The following is a 24711-nucleotide window of genomic DNA, read 5'->3' on the forward strand; positions in this document are numbered from 1 at the left end:
CAGAAGCCCCCCGGCAGTCATTAGTAACAGCCCCCCTGTAGACATAAGCAGCAGCCCCCCTGTAGACCACAGCCCCCTTTAGACAGTGGGCCCCCATTTAAACAGAAGCAGGGCCCCCTTTAGACAGCAGCCCCCCCTTTAGACAGCAGGGCCCCCCCTTTAGACAGCAGCAGGGCCCCCCCTTTAGACAGCAGCAGCCCCCCCCCCTTTAGACAGCAGCAGGCCCCCCCCCCTTTAGACAGCAGCAGGGCCCCCCCGTTAGGCAGCAGCAGGGCCCCCCCATTAGGCAGCAGCAGGGCCCCCCCCTTTAGACAGCAGCAGGGCTCCCCTTTAGACAGCAGCAGAGCTCCCCCTTTAGAGAGCAGCAGCCCCCCCTATTGAGAGCAGCAGCCCCCCCTATTAGAGAGCAGCAAGCCCCCCCCCCCTATTAGAGAGCAGCAGACCCCCCCTATTAGACAGCATCAGGGCCCCCCCTTTAGACAGCAACAAGGCCCCACAGCAGCAGGGCCCCCCTTTAGACAGCAGCAGGGCCCCCCTTTAGACAGCAGCAGGCTCCCCCCCTTTAGACAGCAGCAGGGCCCCCCCTTTAGACAGCAGCAGGGCCCCCCTTTAGACAGCAGCAGGGCCCCCCTTTAGACAGCAGTAGGGCCCCCCCCCTTTAGACAGCATCAGGGCCCCCCCTTTAGACAGCATCAGGGCCCCCCCCTTTAGACAGCATCAGAGCCCCCCTTTAGACAGCATCAGGGCCACCCCCTTTAGACAGCAGCAGGACCCCCCTTTAGACAGCAGCAGCCCCCCCCCTTTAGAGAGCAGCAGGTCCCCCCCTTTAGACATTAGTATCAGCCCCCTCCTTGCAGGCAGCTCACCTCCTCTGTCGGGTGCTGGTGCTGTTGCTCTGCTGCCCCGTTCTCCCGTCCTCCGGTCCGCATCGTGTCGTCTTATGGAGGAGCATGTTACATACACGTCACTATGCTTCCTGCGTAGCGTTACGCTGGGCGCAGGGGAGGAGGCGGAGTGACGTGTGTGTTACATGCTCCTCCATGGAACACTATGATGCGGACTGGAGGATGGAAGAACGGGGTAGCAGAGCGGCACCAGGTATCGAGCCTGGTATCGGGGACATTAAATGAGTCCCCGATACCATGCAAATGGCTAGTATCGGCCCTGATACCGATACCAGTATCGGTATCAGGACATCCCTAATATATATATATACATGCGCTGTGGGGGGCATTTGATAGCGCGGGGGAAAAAAAATGATATTCACATGCACTGTGGGGGGCATATGATAGCGCGGGGGGAATTTATATATACATGTGCTGTGGGGGGCATATGATAGCGCAGCAGGGGACAAGACATATAGCACAGCAGGGGGCAAGATATATAGAAGCTGTGGGGGGCCAGACATATACCCCCCCAGCAATTCTATATATCATTCCCCACCGCAGCTCTTCTATTTGAAAACCCCGCCGGGAGCCCTGAATAGCTGCTCAGTACCAACCATTCAGGGCTCCTGGTGGGGAATCTAAAAATAAAAGTAAAATACATCATACATCGCAGGGGAGCGGACCATGCTGTCCGCTCCCCTATTTAATAACTTCTGATCGGATCTCAGAAGAGAGACCTGATGTGATCAATCCCTCAGCCCCTGTACTACTACCCCCAAAATGGAACAGACCCTGTTCCATGATGGGGGTAGGATTCACTCGGTTTTGAGTAATTTCCCGACAGCTCAGAGCTGTCGTGTTTTGGTGAAGCCAAATTCACAGGTTTTCCTGTGAGTTTTTCATCATACTCTGAGTGTTTTTTGTTTTTTGCCGGGAACACGCCCCTTTTTGGGCTAACCATGCCCGAAAAGAGTGATGATATCTTTTGTTGGGAAATTGTGTCGCACAGAGTGTCGCATGGGCTATGCAACACAAATTTGGTCGCACAACCCGAGAAAAAGAGTCGGGTTGACATTAGTAAATCAGGGCTATTGACTGCGTAAAGGTTGTATTTACTATATCATTGTTTACAGGTTGATCATTGCCTTAACCGTATCTTTAAACTGAGGAAAGCTTTATATGTGACTTGCACTTTGCTTACTTTGTGATTGAATGTTTTTGGGCTATTGGGACTATTGCAATATCTATGTTTTGATTAAGCAGGTGCCCCGGGAGTGGTCTCCCCTTTTTCAGGGGGTTCTCTGCTGTTGTAGTGGCCTTTGGGCCTTTGTAGATGGTTTTTAAGTGTTTCTGTCTGCTTTAATATCTATGTGAAAATTGTAAAAAAGTATATTTTCTAACTATACATGAATAGTGGGTGTTCACCTTTTGGTATATCGTTTTGTCTTGTTGTGTAATGTCAGTTTACTGATATACACAGTGGCACCCCGAGTATGATTATTGTTGCTGAGCCCGCTTGAGTTGGTATATGGCATTACTGGTAATATTCATCTCAGTATACAGGATTTGGTCAGTAACACTATGATGTAATATGGTAATATGTATGGTGATAACATATCCTCCTTTCTTCCTCATTAATCTAAAGGGCTCTTGTTTTTATAAAAAACATTATATAAATATATATATATATATATATATATATATATATATATATATATATATGATAGAGAAGATAGCCAGTGGGCCCTGGGTGCGTTCTCAGGGTCCTTGAGCTGTCTAAGGGACCCCAGAATTTCTGATGGCAGCCCTAACTACATTAGGTCCAATAAAGTCAATAGGACCCGTTCCTGTCCAGATATCATATTTTGACCTTTTTCTGATGCAATTGGACATAGACACATAGAATGCGCTGACCAATTAGAACCATTTGGCCCATCTAGTCTGCCCAGTCTTAATATGAACCATATCCTACAACAACTATACACTTTTTTAAAAGAGATATACATACAGATTGTGAAGGAATATGACATAAAGATGATGACAGATGGACAAATAGATTACTTACACTGGGCAGAAGTGGCACACAAGCATGTAATTTTGTCTCTTCTCATTAGGACAACTAGACATAGCACATCCAACCATGGTTATGGAGGCCCATAATTTCTATGAAAGAATTCACAGGTATAACCAGTATTTAAAAATAGTTACAGTCCAGCAGTGAGACTTAAAGGGATTATCACAATATAAAATGATCCTGTTTACACAGCCAAGTCACCAAATAAAACTAAAATAACCACTAGAATAAATGAACCCCCATCATCTAAAAAACATGTATTGACCACAGCTTTCTTTTAAAAGGGTTATCCACCATAAGGTAACTACTGTGCTGCTAGACATCTTGTTCCCTATCCAAAGGATAGAGGATAAGATGTCTGATTGCGGAGGTCCCAGGCCTCCAGCTCCGAGCGTTCTGAACAAAATGTTCAGAACGCCGGAACACTGGAGTACCCCTTTAAAGGGGTACTCCGGTGCTTAGACATCTTATTCTCTATCCAAAGGATAGGGGATAAGATGCCTGATTGCGGGAGTTCCGCTGCTGGGGATCCCCGTGATCTTGCACGCAGCACCCCATTTAAAATCAGTCACTCCCCCTCCCATATGCTTGCATTGAGGGGCGGAGCGTGACGTCACACGGGGCGAAGGCGTGACGTCAAACGCCACCTGCCCCGTGGTCACTGGTAATCAGACCCGGAGCGAACATGCTCCGGGGACTGATTACAAATGGGGTGCCGGGTGCATGTCTAAGCACCGGAGAACCCCTTTAACACTTACCTGCCAGACAGTAATGGACATGCTTTAGCAGGATCAGTGCTTGTCTTGGGGCTAAATGGATGTGTTGTGAGTCCACAATAACTCTTCTATTTTCTTTTTGGGAAATGGGTATTTCCTGTTGGAGCTCACTCCCTCAAACTACAAATCCAAGGATTCCTTGTTTGTATGTGCGAGGTCACCCCCCCCCTGCACATCAGCCATTGAAGCACACCTGAGCTTCCTTTTTATGTTGTGCTGTGGTTGAATCTACAATTCCCTGCAGCCCTGTGGAGAATGATCTCCCTCCCACCTAGCGAGACAACAGTAATTTTGTATGCTGCAAAAAACGAACATCGGGGCAAAGATCACATAAGAATTGCAAGACCACCATCAAACACACTATACTATGAACTACACTAACTTTACAGCCCCTGTAGCATAGTCAAATACAAAGAATCCTGGGATACCCCTAGTCTCTAGCTTTCCCAGACTCTTTAATGTCAGATCAGAACCCTTTTATAAGAGGGATCGGGCAGTTGACCGATAATAGAACCAAAAAGCCAATGCAATCAATATTCTGCCTGCCATATACTAGAGACATTTTATTGTCATTATCTTCATTTTTATCTTCATCATTAACATTTTCCTTGTTGTCATTATTATCGTCACCTTGATCTTTATTAACATTTTCCTCACAATGTTCCTCATTATTAGAAATGAGCGAGCCAAGCCATGCGAACCTGGTCTCACTCAGAACTTTAGGGTAACATTGTCTCCCAGAACTTTCAAACTTTAAAGGAGTACTTCACCCCTAGACATCTTATCCCCTATACAAAGGATAGGGGAAAAGATGTCTGATCAGCTGCAGCACCTTGCTGTCATCACTGCAAAGAGCAAACTCGTTCTGTGCGTAATGACGGGCGATGGAGGGGCCGGAGCATCATGACATCACGGCTCCGCCCTCATGACATCACAGCCCGCCCAATAATGCAAGTCTATGGGAGGGGGCGTGACGGCCACCATGCCCCCTTCCATAGACTTGTATTGAGGGGGTGGAATGTGACGTCACGTGGGGTGGAGCCGTGATATCATGATGCTCCGGACCGTGTATCGCCCGTCATCAGGCACAGAGTGAGTTCGCTCCATGCAGTGATGATGATAGGATGCCGCAGCCGAGATCGCGGGGATCAGACATCTTATCCCCTATCCTTTGGGTAGGGGATAAGATGTCTCGGGGCAGAGTACCCCTTTAAGCACTATTATTAGCAGAAGGGATGAGGAACACATGGCTTTTTTTGTGCCTGAATGAATGGAGGAAGTACTGGGAACACTGTGATGACCTCAGGGTAGCCCAGCATACCTTGCAGCAAGCAGCAAAATCACATGACCATGGGTTATCCAATCATTGCTTGCATTTTGTGACATACAGCTCCTAGGCTAATCAGGAGCCAACATAGGGGTGGGTTCAAGATGTTGATAAAACCCTATACACTGCATTGTCACAGGGATATTGGAGAGAATGTTGAGAGAGAGCAGGCAGTGCAAAGGAACTAAATATCCCAGAAAGCCTTTATTTAATACAAAGCAAGCTGAGCAAGGCATTGAGCAGCGGGCTGCCTTCAGACAGTCACCTCCTGTCTCCTGCATTTCTGTGTCCAGTTGGTTGGTGCACTACAGTTCCCAGCAGTGTCACTGCAGAAAAAGCCTATTAAAGCTATCACACTACAATACAAAGCAAGCTGAGTAAAGCTATTTGATATCAAAATGGGCTGTGTCCTTAACTTTAAATGGGCACTCTCATTAAAGCAAATTTTTGCTATTGAACTCCTTACGGTAAATAAAAAAGATTTCTAATATACTTTGACTTCCTGTGTTTGGGCTTCGGTCCAAAGTCTATGTATAAGATGGAAAAAAAAAACAATCCAATCCCCTTATGGAGGGTGACCCCTCTGGGGAAAAATACCATTAAACTGAAGACCCACCTAAAATATAACTTTTATTGACCTTTTTAAAATTTAATGTAACACACAAAAAAGGATTAAAATTATCAGGTAGTCTGGTGAGACACTTTGGGTTTCAGCCCACTAGGTGGTGCTGTTGTGTAAATTTTTGCTGATTATCGTCAGTGACACAGTAGATGTATATGACTTTCTCTGAAATGATATCTCAGTGTCACAATCCACACTCCTGTCTAAAACTGCACACCCTGCCTTGACATTTCGCTAGACAAACTACGGTAGCTTTATTAAAAGGACAGTGGGTATGGCGTGTCTGCGTCCGGTGGCGTTTTTATAATTTCATATTTGCACATCATTTCCGATGCTCTACTTAGATCAGCCTGTCCAATAGGCGGTTTCCACGTCATTGGTTGGCAGGAGTTTCAGACGCTTTCGGTTTTCGTACTTCCTGCCTCCATATGACGCGAATGATGTGTACGCCCACGTGACCTCGGGTTAATCTATTCACGTATATAGGATACGGGTTGTTTCCCGATGCACACGCGCATGGGCATTATCGATTTCATTGCTATTCTTCATAGTATTTTACTTACACCGTGCCTGCGCAAATCACTTCTCGTTAGGATCTTACTTACCATGCGCCTGCGCAATTATCAGGTTATCTAAAGATCTTCTCTTGAGATCTTCTCTTCAGATCTTCTCTTGAGAAGAACTGTAGATAACATGATAATTGCGCAGGCGCATGGTAAGTAAGATCCTAACCAGAAGTGATATGCGCAGGTGCTGTGTAAGTAAAATACTATGAAGAACCGCAATGAGATCGATAATGCGCATGCACGTGCACATCGGGAAACGACCCGTATCATATACACGCGAATAGATTAACCCAAGGTCACCTGGGTGTACACATCATTTGTGTCATATAAAGGCAGGAAGTACGCAAACCGAAAGTGTCTGAAACTCCTGCCAACCAATGACGTGGAAACCGCCTATTGGACAGGCGGATCTAAGTAGCGCATCAAAAATGATGCGCAAATATGAAGTTCTAAAAATGCCGCCGAACACAGACACGCCATACCCACTGTCCTTTTGATAAAGCTAGTTTGTCTAGCGAAACGTCAAGTCAGGTGTGAAGTTTTTAGACAGGAGTGTGGATTGTAACACTGAGATATCGTTTCAGAGAAATTCATATGCATCTACTGTATCACTGACTATAATCAGCAAAAATTTACACAAAAGCACCACCTAGTGGGCTGTAACCCAAAGTGTCTCACCAGACTACCTGATCATTTTAATCCTTTGTGTGTTACATAAAATTTTAAAAAGGTCAATAAAAGTTATATTTTTGGTGGGTCTTTAGTTTATGGGTATTTTTCCCCGGAGGGGTCACCCTCCATAAGGGGATTGGATTTTTTGGGTTATTAACCCTGAGACCCACCGGGACACTTTGCTTTGTTTGTGTATAAGATGGGGGAAAATGTGCTCATTAGCTTTTTTTAAGCACAAATAAAACATAGAAAACGTCATTTTTTTTAACCAAAGTATATAAGAAATCTTTTTTATTTACCATTAATTTTAATGAGAGTTACCCTTTAACTTTATTTAATTTTATTTAGCAATCAATGAATAAGACAGTTTAAAATAGGTTTAATGGCCATAAAACCCTTGTGGAGACTGTGTTCTGTTAGATACTGGTCTTAACATTCCGCAGTGGGACCTTCAAAGGTGTTACTAGTATAAAGTCCCAAAATGTCAATGTTTAATACAATATTATAGTAGTTTTGTACATAAAGGTTTACTTTAATCTGTAAATCATAATCTATGGTACCTGAGAGAAATGTTCAGTAGTTTCTAGTTCTTCCCAATCGTCCCAGTTTTCTACATCTGGAGATGAGATAATGTTTTCCTCGCAATTGTAGCCTAGATTGTTATATCATATTCCATGTCAGTATTTTAGACAATATTTTACAAATGGTTTGTTATAATAGGAACCTCAGGCAGGCTGTTCTAGCAGAGCACCAATCTAACTAAACAATTATATCAAAAACATAGCATTGATCTGTATAAGCAATCTAATTGTTGTTTTTAAAAGTCCTGTAGAGGGAATATCAGCAACCAAGACCCACAGCTAACGCCATTAACCCCTTAGACGCCAAAATCAAAATTGAAAGGAAAAAAAAAATCTCTTGCAGGTATCTCAGTGAAACTGACCACGACACACATGGCAAAATCACAGGGTCCTGATCAGTTGAGAGGACAGCAGGAGGTCTCTTACCTTCTTCCATTCCATCCTGTCAGCACTATAATGCACCAGGAAGCCATAGCAGCCTGGAGTAATGGAGTGCCAATAACACTGATCAATGCTGTTCTATGGAGCAGCATTGTTTAGTGTTTAAAATTTAAAGACTGCGAGTAATAGTCCCCAATGGGGACTTAAAAATAGTTAAAAAATATAAAAAATAAAAAAGTTTATAAATGTGAATTAAATGGGGAACTCTAGTATATACAGTAAGTACTTATCCTCTATCTGCCGCATAGGGAATGATCTCCTACTAAACACCCCAGATCTCCCTATGCATGGAGTGGCCTCTTCTTCGTGCACGGATTACTGTCGACCACCGCACAAAGCGGTGGCTGTTATGTCCCTCCATGTATCTCTATGGGAAAGCCAAAGATATAGCGCTCATGTATCTTCAACTTTCCCACAGAGATACATGGAGGTGCGTGTCAGCCACCGCTTCATGCTAGGGGATAAGTACTTATGTATTGGAGTTATTCTTTAACCCCTTCTCTAATAATAGTTTGAATCACCCCCCTTTTCCCAATTTTGAAATAAAATAATGAAAAATAAGAAATAAACTTCTAAAAATACAGTACAGACCAAAAGTTTAAACACACCTTCTCATTCAAAGAGTTTTCTTTATTTTCATGACTGTAAAAATTGTAGATTCACACTGAAGGCATCAAAACTATGAAGTAACACATGTGGAATTATAGACATAAAAAAGTGTGAAACATCTGAAAATATGTCATATTCTAGGTTCTTCAAAGTAGCCACCTTTTGCTTTGATTACTGCTTTGCACACTCTTGAATTCTCTTTTCACCTGAAATGGTCTTCCAACAGTCTTAAAGGAGTTCCCAGATATGCTTAGCACTTGTTGGCACTTTTGCCTTCATTGGGTTCAGGTCCGGTGACTGTGGAGGCCAGGTCATCTGGCGCAGCACCTCATCAATCTCCTTCTCTGTCAAATTGACCCCAAACACACCTCCAGGCTGTGTAAGGGCTTTGTCCTGTTGAAAAATAAATGATGGTCCAACTAAACGCAAACCGGATGGAATAGCCGCTGCACGATGGTGTGGTAGCCATGCTGGTTCAGTATGCCTTCAATTTTGAATAAATCCCCAAAAGTGTCACCGGCAATGCCCCCCACACTATCACACCTCCTCCTTGTTAGGATTCGGCAGGCAGGAGGTGGATCCTCTGTGTCAGAGAGGGATTGGCGTGGACCGTGTCGGTGGACCGGTTCTAAGTTGCTACTGGCTTTCACCAGAGCCCGCCGCAAAGCGGGATGGTCTTGCAGCGGCGGTAGCAACCAGGTCTTATCCACCGGCAATGGCTCAACCTCTTTGACTGCTGAGATAGGCGCGATACAAGGGATAAGGCAAGAGCAAGGTCGGACATAGCAGAAGGTCAGGGCAGGCAACAAGGTTCATAGTCAGGGGCAACGGCAGGAGGTCTGGAACACAAGCTAGGAACACACAAGGAAAGGCTTTCACTGGCACAAAGGCAACAAGATCCGGCAAGGAAGTGCAGGGGAATTGAGGTTATATGGACAGGGGGCAGGTGGAAGCTAATTAGGCTGATTGGGCCAGGCACCAATCATTGGTGCACTGGCCCTTTAAATCTTAGAGAGCTGGCGCGCGCGCGCCCTAAGGAGCGTAGCTGCGCGCGCCAGGACGTGACAGCCGGGGATCGGGACAGGTGAGTGATTTGGGATGCGATTCGCGAGCGGGCGCGTCCCGCTATGCGAATCGCATCCCCGCCGGCAGAGTCAGTGCAGCGCTCCCGGTCAGCGGGTCTGACCGGGGCGCTGCAGAGAGAGGAACGCCGCGAGCGCTCCGGGGAGGAGCAGGGACCCGGAGCGCTCGGCGCAACACTCTTCCATGCTTCACGGTGGGAACCAGGCATGTAGAGTCCATCCGTTCACCTTTTCTGCGTCGCACAAAGACACGGTGGTTGGAACCAAAGATCTAAATTTGGACTCATCAGACCAAAGCACAGATTTCCACCAGTCTAATGTCCATTCCTTGTGTTCTTTAGCCCAAACAAGCCTCTTCTGCTTGTTGCCTGTCTTTAGCAGTGGTTTCCTAACAGATATTCTACCATGAAGGCCTCACACAGTCTCCTCTTAACAGTTGTTCTAGAGATGCTAGAAATCTGTGTGGCATTGACCTGGTCTCTATCTGAGCTGCTGTTAACCTGCGATTTCTGAGGCTGGTGACTCAGATGAACTTATCCTCCGCAGCAGAGGTGACTCTTGGTCTTCCTTTCCTGGGGCGGTCCGCATGTGAGCCAGTTTCTTTGTAGCTCTTGATGGTTTTTGTGACTGCACTTGGGGACACTTTCCACCTAGAATACGACATATTTTTAGTTGTTTCACACTTTTGTTATGTATATAATTCCACATGTGTTAATTCATAGTTTTGATGCCTTCAGTGTGCATCTACAATTTTCATAGTCATGAAAATAAAACTCTTTGAATGAGAAGGTGTCCAAACTTTTGGTCTGTACTGTATGTGGCATCGCCGCATGTGTAAATGTCTGAACATTATATATTTATATAACATAGTAACATAGTTCATAAGGTTGAAAAAAGACCAGAGTCCATCAAGTTCAACCTATAACCCTAATGAGTCCCTACTGAGTTGATCCAGAGGAAGGCAAAAACCCTCATACTAGAGGTAAAAATTCCTTCCCGACTCCAAATATGGCATCAGAAGAAATCCCTGGATCAACGTTCTGTCCCTATAAATCTAGAATCCATAACCTGTAATGATATTATTCTCCAAAAATGCATCCAGACCCCTTTTCAATTCTTTTACAGAATTCACCATGACCACCTCCTCAGGCAGAGAATTCCACAATCTCACTGCTCTTACAGTAAAGAACCCCCGTCTGTGCTGGTGTAGAAACCTTCTTTCTTCGTAGAGGATGCCCCCTTGTTATAGATACAGTCCTGGGTATAAATAGATCATGGGAGAGATCTCTGTACTGTCCCCTGATATATTTATACATAGTTATTAGGTCGCCCCTAAGCCTTCTTTTTTCTAAACTAAATAACCCTAATTCTGATAATCTTTCTGGGTCCTGTAGTCCTCCCATTCCCCGTATTACCCTGGTTGCCCGTCTTTGAACCCTCTCCAGCTCCACTATATTTTTCTTGTACACTGTTACCCAGTACTGTACACAGTATTCTATGTGTGGTCTGACCAGTACTGTACACAGTATTCTATGTGTGGTCTGACCAGTACTGTACACAGTATTCTATGTGTGGTCTGACTAGTGATTTGTATAGTGGTAGAATTATTTCCTTGTCATGGGCATCTATGCACCCCATGATTTTATTAGCGTTGGCAGCAGCTGCCTGACACTGGTCACTACAGCTAAATTTACTCTTAACCCCTTAAGGACTCAGCGTTTTTCCATTTTTTGTATTTTCGTTTTTTCCTCCTTACCTTCTAAAAATCATAATGCTTTCAATTTTGCACATAAAATTCCATATGATAGCTTATTTTTTGCACCATAAATTCTACTTTGCAGTGACATTAGTCATTTTACCAAAAAATCCACAGCGAAACGGAAAAAAAAATTTCATTGTGCGACAAAATTGAAGAAAAGATTTAATTTTGTAACTTTTGCACGCAGTGCATGTTTCGGTAAAAATGACACCTTATTTTTATTCTGTAAGTCCATACGGTTAATATGACACCCTACTTATATAGGTTTGATTTTGTCGTAAAAAATCATAACTACATGCAGGAAAATTTATACGTTAAAAATTCTCATCTTCTGATCCCTATAACTTTTTTATTTTTCCGCGTATGGGCCAGTATGAGGGCAAATGTTTTGCGCTGTGTTCTGAAGTTTTTATCCGTACCATTTTTGTATTGATCAGACTTTTTCGTCGCTTTTTATTAATTTTTTCATGATATAAAAAGTGACCAAAAATACGCTATTTTGTATTTTGTATTTTTTTGCGTGTACGCCATTGACCGTGCCATTTTATTAATTATATATTTTTATAGTTCGGACATTTCCACACGTGGCGATACCACATATATTTATTTTTATTTACACAGTTTTTTTTTTCTGGGAAAAGGGGGGTGATTCAAACTTTTATTAGGGAAGGGGTTAAATGACCTTTCTCAACTTTTTTTTTCTCTTTTTTTTTTTTTTTTTTGCAGTGTTATAGCTCCCATAGGGACCTATAACACTGCACACACTGATCTTTTACCCTGATCCATGCAAAGCCATAACTTTGCATGGATTAGCGTAATAGGGGGTTGATTGCTCAAGCCTGCAGCTCAGGCTAGGAGCAATCAAACGCAGATCGGATGCGACAGAGCAAGGTAAGGGGAACTCCGCTCGTGTTGCGATAGTCCCGATAATCCCGACTGAGCTGCCGGGAAGCTTCTACTTTCGTTTTAGACGCGGCAATCAACTTTGATTGCCATGTCTGAAGGGATAATAGCGTGCGGCACAACAATCTGTGCCGTACGCTATTAGCCCAGGGTCCCGGCTATCATAAGCCGGCGAGACCAAATCGGTATTATTCGGGGTCATGGCGTGACCCCGTTTTAAATACCGGGACCGGGCGCAGGGCTTACAGGTACGCCCTGCGTCCTTAAGAGGTTAACTAAGACTCCGAAGTCCTTTTCAATGTCAGTCGTCCAAAGTGTTCTCCCATTTAATACATAATCCCAGCCCGGATTTTTCCTCCCCATATGCATTACCTTACATTTATCAGTGTTGAACCTCATCTGCCACTTCTCAGCCCAAACCTCCAACCTATCCAGATCCATTTGTAATAGTGCACTGTCCTCTATTGTGTTTACCGCTTTACATAGTTTGGTATCATCTGCAAAGATTGCTACTTTACTATTCAACCCCTTTACAAGGTCATTAAAGGGGTATTCCAGGCAAAAAAAAAAATTTCATATATATATCAACTGGCTCCGGAAAGTTAAACAGATTTGTAAATTACTTCTATTAAAAAATCTTAATCCTTCCAATAGTTTTTAGGTTCTGAAGTTTTCTGTCTAACTGCTCATTGATGATGTCACGTCCCGGTAGCTGTGCATGATGGGAAAATATCCCCATAGGAACTGCACAGCTCCCGGGACATGAGTCATCAGAGAGCAGTTAGACAGAAAACAACAACTCAACTTCAGAAGCTAATAACTATTGGAAGGATTGAGATTTTTTAATCGAAGTAATTTACAAATCTGTTTAACTTTCCGGAGCCAGTTGATATATAAAAAAAAGTTTTGGCCTGGAATACCCCTTTAATGAATATATTAAATCGAACAGGACCAAAGACTGACCCCTGTGGTCCCCATTAGTAACAGTCACTCAATCAGAATAATTACCATTAATAACCCCCCTCTGTTTCCTATCACTGAGCCGGTTGCTTACCCACTTACACACATTCTCCCCCAGCCCAATCCTTCTCATTTTGTGCACCAATATTTTATGTAGCACCATATCAAATGCTTTGGAAAAATTCAGATATACGACATCCAGTGGATAACCCCTTTAATTCCTTTAGAACACAGGGGTGAATGCCATCTGGACCTGGTGATTTGTATATTTTGATTTTTTGTAGCTGGCACTGTACTTCTTCCTGGGTTAGACAGGTGACTTGTACTGGGGAGTTTACCTTATCTCGCTGTATTTCACCTGGCATTTCATTTTCCTTGGTGAATACAGTGGAGAAGAATTTATTTGCTTTTTCCTGATCCCCCTCTATAATTTCTTCTATATAGTTTTTTAATGGGCCTACACTTTCATTTTTAACCTTTTTGCTATTTATATAGTTAAAGGGGTATTCCAGGAATTTTTTTATTTGACTGTGCTACAGGGGCTGTAAAGTTAGTGTAGTTCATAATATAGTGTCTGTACCTGTGTGTGACGGTTTTCTCACAATTATTCTGTGATTTTCACTCCAATATTTATTTTTAACAGCATACAAAATGACTGTTGTCTCAGATTTTTCCCAGCTTGCAATGCGGCCAAGACCGGACTCACTAGTCAGCTGATGACAGGGAGCCTGTCTGCTTCAATGGCTGGAGGGATCAATCTGCAACTAATGCAACAGCTGGAGGCACCCCAATTGAAAACCACAGGTCTGCAGCTCATTTATGTTTCAATGGGTGGGGTGGCTGATGAGTGGGAAGGAGGAAAATGGAATTATGGGATTTGTAGTCACAAAAAGCTAGCCACAGTGTTATGGTAATCTCACAACATAGCCATTTAGCCCCAAGACAAGCTCAGATCCTTCCTAAGCATGTCCATTACTGTCAGGCAGGTGCATACTAAAATCACCTTATGGTGGAGAATCTCTTTAAAGTACATTTTGGGGTTTGTTTTAATCTTTTTGGCAATGAGTCTTTCTGTCTCTATTTTTGCAGCTTTTATCTGTTTTTGACATATTTTACATTTTTCTCTATAGCTTTTTACTGCGTCCTCACTGTCATCCTGTTTTAGTAGTTTAAATTCTTTATTTGATCTCCCTGAGTTGATCAAACTTTGCCTTCCTAAAGTTCATTGTTTTTGTGGCCCCTCGAGAGATCCCCTTATTGAAGAACAAGTTATAATGTATTATATTATGATCATTATTTCCTAGGTGTCCTTCTACTTGCACATCAGTTACTCTGTCAGGTCTGTTGGTTAATATTAAGTCTAGTAGGGCGCCCCTTCTGGTCGGGTCCTGCATCATTTGGGACAGATAATTGTCTTTAGCTATAGTCAGAAACTTGTTTCCTTTATGAGATTCACAGGTCTCAGTCTCCCAGTTTATATCAGGATATTTAAAGTCCCCCATTATTACCACATCACTCTGATTTGCTGCCTTGTTTATTTGCCTCAGTAATTGATCATCTGACTCTTCCATTATGTTTGGTGGCTTATAACAAACCCCAGAATTTTTTTTATTTTTATCTCCATATATTTCTACCCATAATGACTCCACATTATCTTTTCCCTCCCGTATATCCTCCCGCAGTGCGGCCTTCAGACTGGACTTTACATAAAGACAAACTCCTCCCCTTTCTATTTTGTCCGATCCTTCCTGAATAGACTATAACCCTGCATGTTGACCGCCCAGTCATAGCTTTCGTCCAACCAAGTCTCTGTTATACCCACTATGTCATGATTTTCCTCCACTTTTACTCAAGTTCCTCTGTTTTATTGGACAGACTTCTGGCATTAGTCATCATGCAATACAATGGTGTATGTTTTTACTTCCTATGAAGCCTATCCCTATTAACTATTCTAAGCCCACCCTCCGCTCCACCCCAGGTATATTAATAAGTCCCCCCTCTCTATCTACACTATCTTCCCCCTCTACCTTGTAGGTTCCCTCCCCCCAGTCCCTAGTTTAAACACTCCTCCACCCTTCTAGCCATCTTCTCCTCAAGCACAGCTGCACCCTCCCCATTGAGGTGCAGCCCGTCCCTACGGTAGAGCCAGTATCCGACAGCAAAGTCGGCCCAGTTCTCCATGAATCAAAACCCCTCCTTCCTAGATCAGCTTCTGAGCCACTATTTTACCTCCCTGATCTCCGGCTGCCTCTCTGGTGTGGCTCGTGGTACAGGTAATATTTCAGAAAATATTACCTTGGAAGTCCTTGCCTTAAGCTTGCGGCCTAAGTCCCTGAAATAATTTTTAAGGACACTCCACCTTCCTCTTACTTTGTCATTGGTGCCAATATGTACCATGACTGCTGGGTCTTCTCCAGCCCCACCCAGCAACCTGTCAACCCGATCCGCGATGTGCCGATCTCGAGCGTCAGGAAGACAACACACTGTTCGGCGATCCCAGTCTTTGTGACTGATCGTCCTGTCTGTCCCCCTAATAATTGAGTCCCCCACTAGCAGTTCCTGTCTGGCCTGCCCTGCACTCCTCCCTCCCTCCTTACTGGATCAGAGATCGCCCTGGGGGTCAGAGGCAGAGTCCTGCTGCAGTATTGCTAGCTCTGAAATGGCATTCCCCTCATCTGCCAACCGGGCAAACTTGTTAGGATGTGCCAGATCAGGACTAGCCTCCCTGACACTTTTCCCTTTACTGTTCTGCACCTCCGGTCCACTATCCTAACCCACCTCTACCCCAGAGAGTACTTTCTCAGTGAGCAGGAGACTCCTCTCCAAGTTGTCAATGTGTCTCAGTGTTGCCAGTTGCTCCTCTAGATCCTGGATCTGGGCTTCCAAATGAAAAACTCATACACATCTCGCACAACAATATGCACCCTCAAACTGCTGTTCAAGGATTGCATACATTGTGCAAGATGCACAATGGACAGCCTTTTCCAACATGGAGGCCATACTAGATTTGGGATTGCAAAAATTAACAGTAAAAAAAAAAAAATCAAATATTTCAATTAAACTCCCTGAATTTTATGTCCCTTAATTTTAAATCCCTCTCACTTTTATAGTTACACTCACTTGTATACTTCACACTCTTGTATAAAGACACACAATCACTAGCTCAGACAATTGCTTAGTATACTTTCTTTTATAGTTTCCAGACACACCTCTCTCTTTCACTGTCTTTCTCACTTCTCTAACATTAATGCTAACTCCACGGTCAATAATGTAAACATAAAAAAAATACGAAGTAGTAACTTCATAAACTAGAAAAAAAAATATCAAAAGTGATAAAAGTCCCATCAAAACAAAAATACACATGAAAATGAGCTCTCATACATCCTGGTATATGGAAAAATGAAAGAGTTAGAGGGGTCAGAAGATGACAATTTTATGCATACAAATTGTCCTGCCAAAGTTATATATATATATATATATATATATATATATATATATATATATATATATGTATCTGCATATACATTTATATATATATATATATATATATATATATATATATATATGTGTGTGTGTGTGTGTATATATATATATATATATATATATATATCATTAACCTATTAAAATTGGGTATCTTTTTAAAGGGGTTATCCAGGAATCAAAACAGGCCTAATTTCTTTCAAAACCCTCCATCCGTGTCAGTCTTTTGGTTAGGTGAGGTATTACAACTTGCCTCAATTCACTTCAATGGAACTGAGCTGCAGAACCACGCCTAACCTGGAGACGGACAGGGAGCAGCCTTTGAACAAAATTATCTCTGTTTTTCAATTCCTGGATAACTCCTTTAACCCCTTGGGGACGGAGCCCATTATGACCCTAAGGACGGGAGCATTTTTTGCAAATCTGACCACTGTCACTTTAAGCATTAATAACTCTTGGATGCTTTTACTTATAAATTTGATTCCGAGTTTGTTTTTTTGTGACATATTCTACTTTATGTTAGTGGTAAACTTTCATCGATACTTGCATAATTTCTTGGTGAAAAATTCAAAAATGTGATGAAAAATTAGAAAATGTAGCATTTTTCTAAATTTGAAGCTCTCTGCTTATAAGGAAAATAGACATACCAAATAAATTATATATTGATTCACATATACAATATGTCTACTTTATGTTTCCATCATAAAGTTGACATGTTTTTACTTTTGGAAGACACCAGAGGGCTTCAAAGTTCAGCAGCAATTTTCCAATTTTTCGCTAAATTTTCAAAATCGGAATTTTTCAAGGACCAGTTCAGGTTTAAAGTGGATTTGAAGGGTCTTCTGGTTAGAAATAGCCCATAAATAACCCCATTATAAAAACTGCACACCTCAAAGTATTCAAAATGACATGCAGTAAGTGTGTTAACCCTTTAGGTGTTTCACAGGAATAGCAGCAAATTGAAGGAGAAAATTCAAAATCTTCATTTTTTACACTTGCATGTTCTTGTAGACCCAATTTTTGAATTTTTACAAGGGGTAAAAGGAAAAAAATCCTCTCATAATTTGTAACCCAATTTCTCTCGAGTGAGAAAATACCTCATATGTATGTCAAGTGTTTGGCGGGTGCAGTAGAGGGCTCAGAAGGAGTTTTTCTGAAATGGTTTTAAGGGGGCATGTCCCATTTAGGAAGCCCCTATGGTGCCTGTTACGCCGAGCGCTCCGGGTTCCCGCTCCTCCCCGGAGCGCTCGCTTCACCTCCTCCGCTGCAGCGCCCCGGTCACGTCCTCTGACCCGGGGCGCTGCGATCCTGCTGCTAGCCGGGATGCGATTCGCGATGCGGGTAGCGCCCGCTCGCGATGCGCACCCCGGCTCTCCTACCTGACTCGCTCCCCGTCTGTTCTGTCCCGGCGCGCGCGGCCCCGCTCCCTAGGGCGCGCGCGCGCCGGGTCTCTGCGATTTAAAGGGCCACTGCGCCGCTGATTGGCGCAGTGGTTCCAATTAGAGTTATCACCTGTGCACTCCCTATATTACCTCACTTCCCTTGCACTCCCTTGCCGGATCTTGTTGCCTTAGTGCCAGTGAAAGCGTTCCTTGTGTGTCCCTTGCCAGTGTTTCCAGACCTTCTGCCGTTGCCCCTGACTACGATCCTTGCTGCCTGCCCCGACCTTCTGCTACGTCCGACCTTGCTTCTGCCTACTCCCTTGTACCGCGCCTATCTTCAGCAGCCAGAGAGGTGAGCCGTTGCTAGTGGATACGACCTGGTCACTACCGCCGCAGCAAGACCATCCCGCTTTGCGGCGGGCTCTGGTGAAAACCAGTAGTGGCTTAGAACCGGTCCACTAGCACGGTCCACGCCAATCCCTCTCCGGCACAGAGGGTCCACTACCTGCCAGCCGGCATCGTGACAGTAGATCCGGCCATGGATCCCGCTGAAGTTCCTCTGCCAGTTGTCGCTGACCTCACCACGGTGGTCGCCCAGCAGTCACAACAGATTGCGCAACAAGGCCAACAGCTGTCTCAACTGACCGTTATGCTACAACAGTTGCTACCACAGCTTCAGCAGTCATCTCCTCCGCCAGCTCCTGCACCTCCTCCGCAGCGAGTGGCCGCTCCTGGGATACGCTTATCCTTGCCGGATAAGTTTGATGGGGACTCTAAGTTTTGCCGTGGCTTCCTTTCCCAATGTTCCCTGCATCTGGAGATGATGTCGGACCTGTTTCCCACTGAAAGGTCTAAGGTGGCTTTCGTAGTCAGTCTTCTGTCCGGAAAAGCCCTGTCATGGGCCACACCGCTCTGGGACCGCAATGACCCCGTCACTGCCTCAGTACACTCCTTCTTCTCGGAAATCCGAAGTGTCTTTGAGGAACCTGCCCGAGCCTCTTCTGCTGAGACTGCCCTGTTGAACCTGGTCCAGGGTAATTCTTCCGTTGGCGAGTATGCCGTACAATTCCGTACACTTGCTTCAGAATTGTCCTGGAATAATGAGGCCCTCTGCGCGACCTTCAAAAAAGGCCTATCCAGCAACATTAAAGATGTTCTGGCCGCACGAGAAATTCCTGCTAATCTACATGAACTTATTCACCTAGCCACTCGCATTGACATGCGTTTTTCTGAAAGGCGTCAGGAACTCCGCCAAGATATGGACTCTGTTCGCACGAGGCGTTTCGTCTCCTCGGCTCCTCTCTCCTCTGGTCCCCTGCAATCTGTTCCTGTGCCTCCCGCCGTGGAGGCTATGCAGGTCGACCGGTCTCGCCTGACACCTCAAGAGAGGACACGACGCCGTATGGAGAACCTCTGCCTGTACTGTGCTAGTACCGAACACTTCCTGAGGGATTGTCCTATCCGTCCTCCCCGCCTGGAAAGACGTACGCTGACTCCGCACAAAGGTGAGACAGTCCTTGATGTCTACTCCGCTTCTCCACGTCTTACTGTGCCTGTGCGGATGTCTGCTTCTGCCTTCTCCTTCTCTACAGTGGCCTTCTTGGACTCTGGTTCTGCAGGAAATTTTATTTTGGCCTCTCTCGTCAACAGGTTCAACATCCCAGTGACCAGTCTCGCCAGACCCCTCTACATCAATTGTGTAAATAATGAAAGATTGGACTGTACCATACGTTTCCGCACGGAGCCCCTTCTTATGAGCATCGGATCTCATCATGAGAGGATTGAACTTTTGGTCCTCCCCAATTGCACCTCGGAGATTCTCCTTGGACTTCCCTGGCTTCAACTTCATTCCCCAACCCTGGATTGGTCCACTGGGGAGATCAAGAGTTGGGGGTCCTCTTGTTCCAAGAACTGTCTAAAACCGGTTCCCAGTAACCCTTGCCGTAACTCTGTGGTTCCTCCAGTAACCGGTCTCCCCAAGGCCTATATGGACTTCGCGGATGTTTTCTGCAAAAAACAAGCTGAGACTCTACCTCCTCACAGGCCTTATGATTGCCCTATCGACCTCCTCCCGGGTACTACTCCACCCCGGGGCAGAATTTATCCTCTCTCTGCCCCAGAGACTCTTGCCATGTCCGAATACGTCCAGGAGAATCTAAAAAGGGGCTTTATCCGTAAATCCTCCTCTCCTGCCGGAGCCGGATTTTTCTTTGTCTCCAAAAAAGATGGCTCCCTACGTCCTTGCATTGACTACCGCGGTCTTAATAAAATCACGGTTAAGAACCGCTACCCCTTACCCCTCATCTCTGAACTCTTTGATCGCCTCCAAGGTGCCCACATCTTCACTAAATTGGACTTAAGAGGCGCCTATAACCTCATCCGCATCAGAGAGGGGGACGAGTGGAAAACGGCATTTAACACCAGAGATGGACACTTTGAGTATCTGGTCATGCCCTTTGGACTGTGCAATGCCCCTGCCGTCTTCCAAGACTTTGTCAATGAAATTTTTCGTGATCTATTATACTCCTGTGTTGTGGTATATCTGGACGATATCCTAATTTTTTCTGCCAATCTAGAGGAACACCGCCGGCATGTCCGTATGGTTCTTCAGAGACTTCGTGACAACCAACTCTATGCCAAAATTGAGAAATGTCTGTTTGAATGCCAATCTCTTCCTTTTCTAGGATATTTGGTCTCTGGCCAGGGACTACAGATGGATCCAGACAAACTCTCTGCCGTCTTAAATTGGCCACGCCCCTCCGGACTCCGTGCTATCCAACGCTTTTTGGGGTTCGCCAATTATTACAGGCAATTTATTCCACATTTTTCTACCATTGTGGCTCCTATCGTGGCTTTAACCAAGAAAAATGCTGATCCCAAGTCCTGGCCTCCTCAAGCAGAAGACTCCTTTAAACAACTCAAGTCTGCCTTTTCTTCGGCTCCCGTGCTCTCCAGACCTGACCCTTCCAAACCCTTCCTATTGGAGGTTGATGCCTCCTCAGTAGGAGCTGGAGCTGTTCTTCTACAAAAAAATCCTTCCGGGCATGCTGTCACTTGTGGTTTTTTCTCTAGGACCTTCTCTCCAGCGGAGAGGAACTACTCCATCGGGGATCGAGAACTTCTAGCCATTAAATTAGCACTTGAGGAATGGAGGCATCTGCTGGAGGGATCAAGATTTCCTGTTATTATCTACACCGACCACAAGAACCTCTCCTACCTCCAGTCGGCCCAACGGCTGAATCCTCGCCAGGCCCGGTGGTCTCTGTTCTTTGCCCGATTTAATTTTGAGATTCACTTTCGTCCTGCCGATAAGAACATTAGAGCCGATGCTCTCTCTCGTTCCTCGGATGCCTCAGAAGTTGATCTCCCTCCGCAACACATCATTCCACCTGACTGCCTGATCTCCACTTCTCCTGCCTCCATCAGACAGACTCCTCCAGGAAAGACCTTTGTTTCTCCACGCCAACGCCTCGGAATCCTCAAATGGGGTCACTCCTCCCATCTCGCAGGTCATGCGGGCATCAAGAAATCTGTGCAACTCATCTCCCGCTTCTATTGGTGGCCAACTCTGGAGACGGATGTTGGGGACTTTGTGCGAGCCTGCACTATCTGTGCCCGGGATAAGACTCCTCGCCAGAAGCCCGCTGGTTTTCTTCATCCTCTGCCTGTCCCCGAACAGCCTTGGTCTCTGATTGGTATGGATTTTATTACTGATTTACCCCCTTCCCGTGGCAACACCGTTATTTGGGTGGTCGTTGATCGATTCTCCAAAATGGCACATTTCATTCCTCTTCCTGGTCTTCCTTCTGCGCCTCAGTTGGCTAAACAATTTTTTGTACACATTTTTCGTCTTCACGGGTTGCCTACGCAGATTGTCTCGGATAGAGGGGTCCAATTCGTGTCTAAATTCTGGAGAGCTCTCTGTAAACAACTCAAGATTAAATTAAATTTTTCCTCTGCATATCATCCCCAGTCCAATGGACAAGTAGAAAGAATTAACCAGATCCTGGGTGATTATTTGCGACATTTTGTTTCCTCCCGCCAGGATGACTGGGCAGATCTCCTTCCATGGGCCGAATTCTCGTATAACTTCAGGGTCTCTGAATCTTCCTCCAAATCCCCATTTTTCGTGGTGTACGGCCGTCACCCTCTTCCCCCCCTCCCTACCCCCTTGCCCTCTGGTCTGCCCGCTGTGGATGAAATTTCTCGTGACCTTTCCATTATATGGAGAGAGACCCAAAATTCTCTCTTACAGGCTTCTTCACGCATGAAGAGGTTCGCGGATAAGAAAAGAAGAGCTCCCCCCGTTTTTTCCCCTGGAGACAAGGTATGGCTCTCCGCTAAATATGTCCGCTTCCGTGTCCCTAGCTACAAGTTGGGACCACGCTATCTTGGTCCTTTCAAAATTCTGTGTCAAATTAATCCTGTCTCTTATAAACTTCTTCTTCCTCCTTCTCTTCGTATCCCTAATGCCTTTCACGTCTCTCTTCTCAAACCACTCATCCTCAACCGTTTTTCTCCCAAATCTGTTCCTCCCACTCCTGTTTCCGGCTCCTCGGACGTCTTCTCGGTCAAGGAGATTTTGGCTGCCAAAAAGGTCAGAGGAAAAAATTTTTTTTTAGTAGACTGGGAGGGTTGTGGTCCTGAAGAGAGATCCTGGGAACCTGAGGACAACATCCTTGACAAAAGTCTGCTCCTCAGGTTCTCAGGCTCCAAGAAGAGGGGGAGACCCAAGGGGGGGGGTACTGTTACGCCGAGCGCTCCGGGTTCCCGCTCCTCCCCGGAGCGCTCGCTTCACCTCCTCCGCTGCAGCGCCCCGGTCACGTCCTCTGACCCGGGGCGCTGCGATCCTGCTGCTAGCCGGGATGCGATTCGCGATGCGGGTAGCGCCCGCTCGCGATGCGCACCCCGGCTCTCCTACCTGACTCGCTCCCCGTCTGTTCTGTCCCGGCGCGCGCGGCCCCGCTCCCTAGGGCGCGCGCGCGCCGGGTCTCTGCGATTTAAAGGGCCACTGCGCCGCTGATTGGCGCAGTGGTTCCAATTAGAGTTATCACCTGTGCACTCCCTATATTACCTCACTTCCCTTGCACTCCCTTGCCGGATCTTGTTGCCTTAGTGCCAGTGAAAGCGTTCCTTGTGTGTCCCTTGCCAGTGTTTCCAGACCTTCTGCCGTTGCCCCTGACTACGATCCTTGCTGCCTGCCCCGACCTTCTGCTACGTCCGACCTTGCTTCTGCCTACTCCCTTGTACCGCGCCTATCTTCAGCAGCCAGAGAGGTGAGCCGTTGCTAGTGGATACGACCTGGTCACTACCGCCGCAGCAAGACCATCCCGCTTTGCGGCGGGCTCTGGTGAAAACCAGTAGTGGCTTAGAACCGGTCCACTAGCACGGTCCACGCCAATCCCTCTCCGGCACAGAGGGTCCACTACCTGCCAGCCGGCATCGTGACAGTGCCAGGACAGCAAACCCCCCCACATTGCACACTATTATGGAAACTACACCCCTTAAGGAACGTAACAAGGGGTACGGTGAGCCTTAACACCCCACAGGTGTTTGACAACTTTTTGTTAAAGTCGGATGTGTAAATGAAAAAAAAATTTTCACTAAAATGCAGTTTTTTCCCCAAATTTTACTATTTTTTTATTTTTACAAGGGAAAATAGGAGAAAATGCCCCCAAAAATGTGAAACCCCATTTCTTCTGAGTATGGAAATGCCCCAAGTTTGGACGTCAAGTGCACTGCGAGCGAACTACAATCCTCTGAAGAGAAGGAGCGCCATTGAGCTTTTAGAGAGATAATTTGTTTGGAATGGAAGTCGGGGGCCATGTGCGTTTACAAAGCCCCCCCCCCAGTGGTACCAGAACAGTGGACCCCCCCACATGTGACCCCATTTATGAAATTACACCCCTCACGGAATGTAATAAGGGGTACAGTGAGCATTTACACCCCACTGGCGTTTGACAGATCTTTTGAACAGTGGGCTGTGCAAACAAAAAAATCCCATTTTTCATTTTCACTGACCACTGTTCCAAAAATCTGTCAGACACCTGTGGGGCGTAAATGCTCACTGTACCCCTTGTTACATTCCGTGAGGGTTGTAGTTTCCAAAATGGGGTCACATGTGGGTATTTATTTTTTTGGGTTTATGTCAGAACCGCTGTAAAATCGGCCACCCCTGCGCAAATCACCAATTTAGGCCTCAAATGTACATGGAGTGCTCTCACTCCTGAGCCTTGTTATGCGCCCGCAGAGCATTTTACGCCCACATATGGGGTATTTCCATACTCAGGAGAAATTGCGTTACAAATTTTGGGGGTCTTTTTTTCCTTTTACCTCTTGTGAAAATAAAAAGTAAAGGACAACACCAGCATGTTAGTGTAACATTTTTTTTTCTTTTTTACACTAACAGGCTGGTGTAGCCCCCAATTTTTCCTTTTCATAAGGGGTGAAAGGAGAAAAAGCCCCCAAAATTTGTAGTGCAATTTCTCCCGAGTTCGGAGATACCCCATATGTGGCCCTAAACTGTTTCCTTGAAATACGACAGGGCTCCGAAGTGAGAGAGCGCCATGCGCATTTGAGGACTAAATTAG

General features: G+C 45.4%; 1 protein-coding gene across 9 annotated transcripts in view; it reads right to left on the reverse strand.

Moving 5' to 3' along the window:
• The window catches only part of LOC130360520 (cysteine-rich venom protein ENH2-like), a 75295-nt gene that overhangs the window by 8421 nt on the left and 42163 nt on the right, over nt 1-24711 (reverse strand). For 6 of the 9 annotated variants that reach the window (XM_056563025.1, XM_056563030.1, XM_056563023.1 and 3 more), the window contains 2 exons: nt 7485-7576; nt 2953-3050 (listed from right to left, as the gene is read on the reverse strand). In XM_056563025.1, coding sequence (XP_056419000.1) covers nt 2953-3050; nt 7485-7576 — 190 coding nt within the window. The remainder of the gene's footprint in view (nt 1-2952; nt 3051-7484; nt 7577-24711) is intronic. The other 3 variants (XM_056563027.1, XM_056563029.1, XM_056563028.1) reach the window with 3 other exon arrangements.

The sequence above is a fragment of the Hyla sarda genome, chromosome 3, assembly GCF_029499605.1.
Source record: "Hyla sarda isolate aHylSar1 chromosome 3, aHylSar1.hap1, whole genome shotgun sequence".
Classification (NCBI taxonomy): Eukaryota; Metazoa; Chordata; class Amphibia; order Anura; family Hylidae; genus Hyla; species Hyla sarda.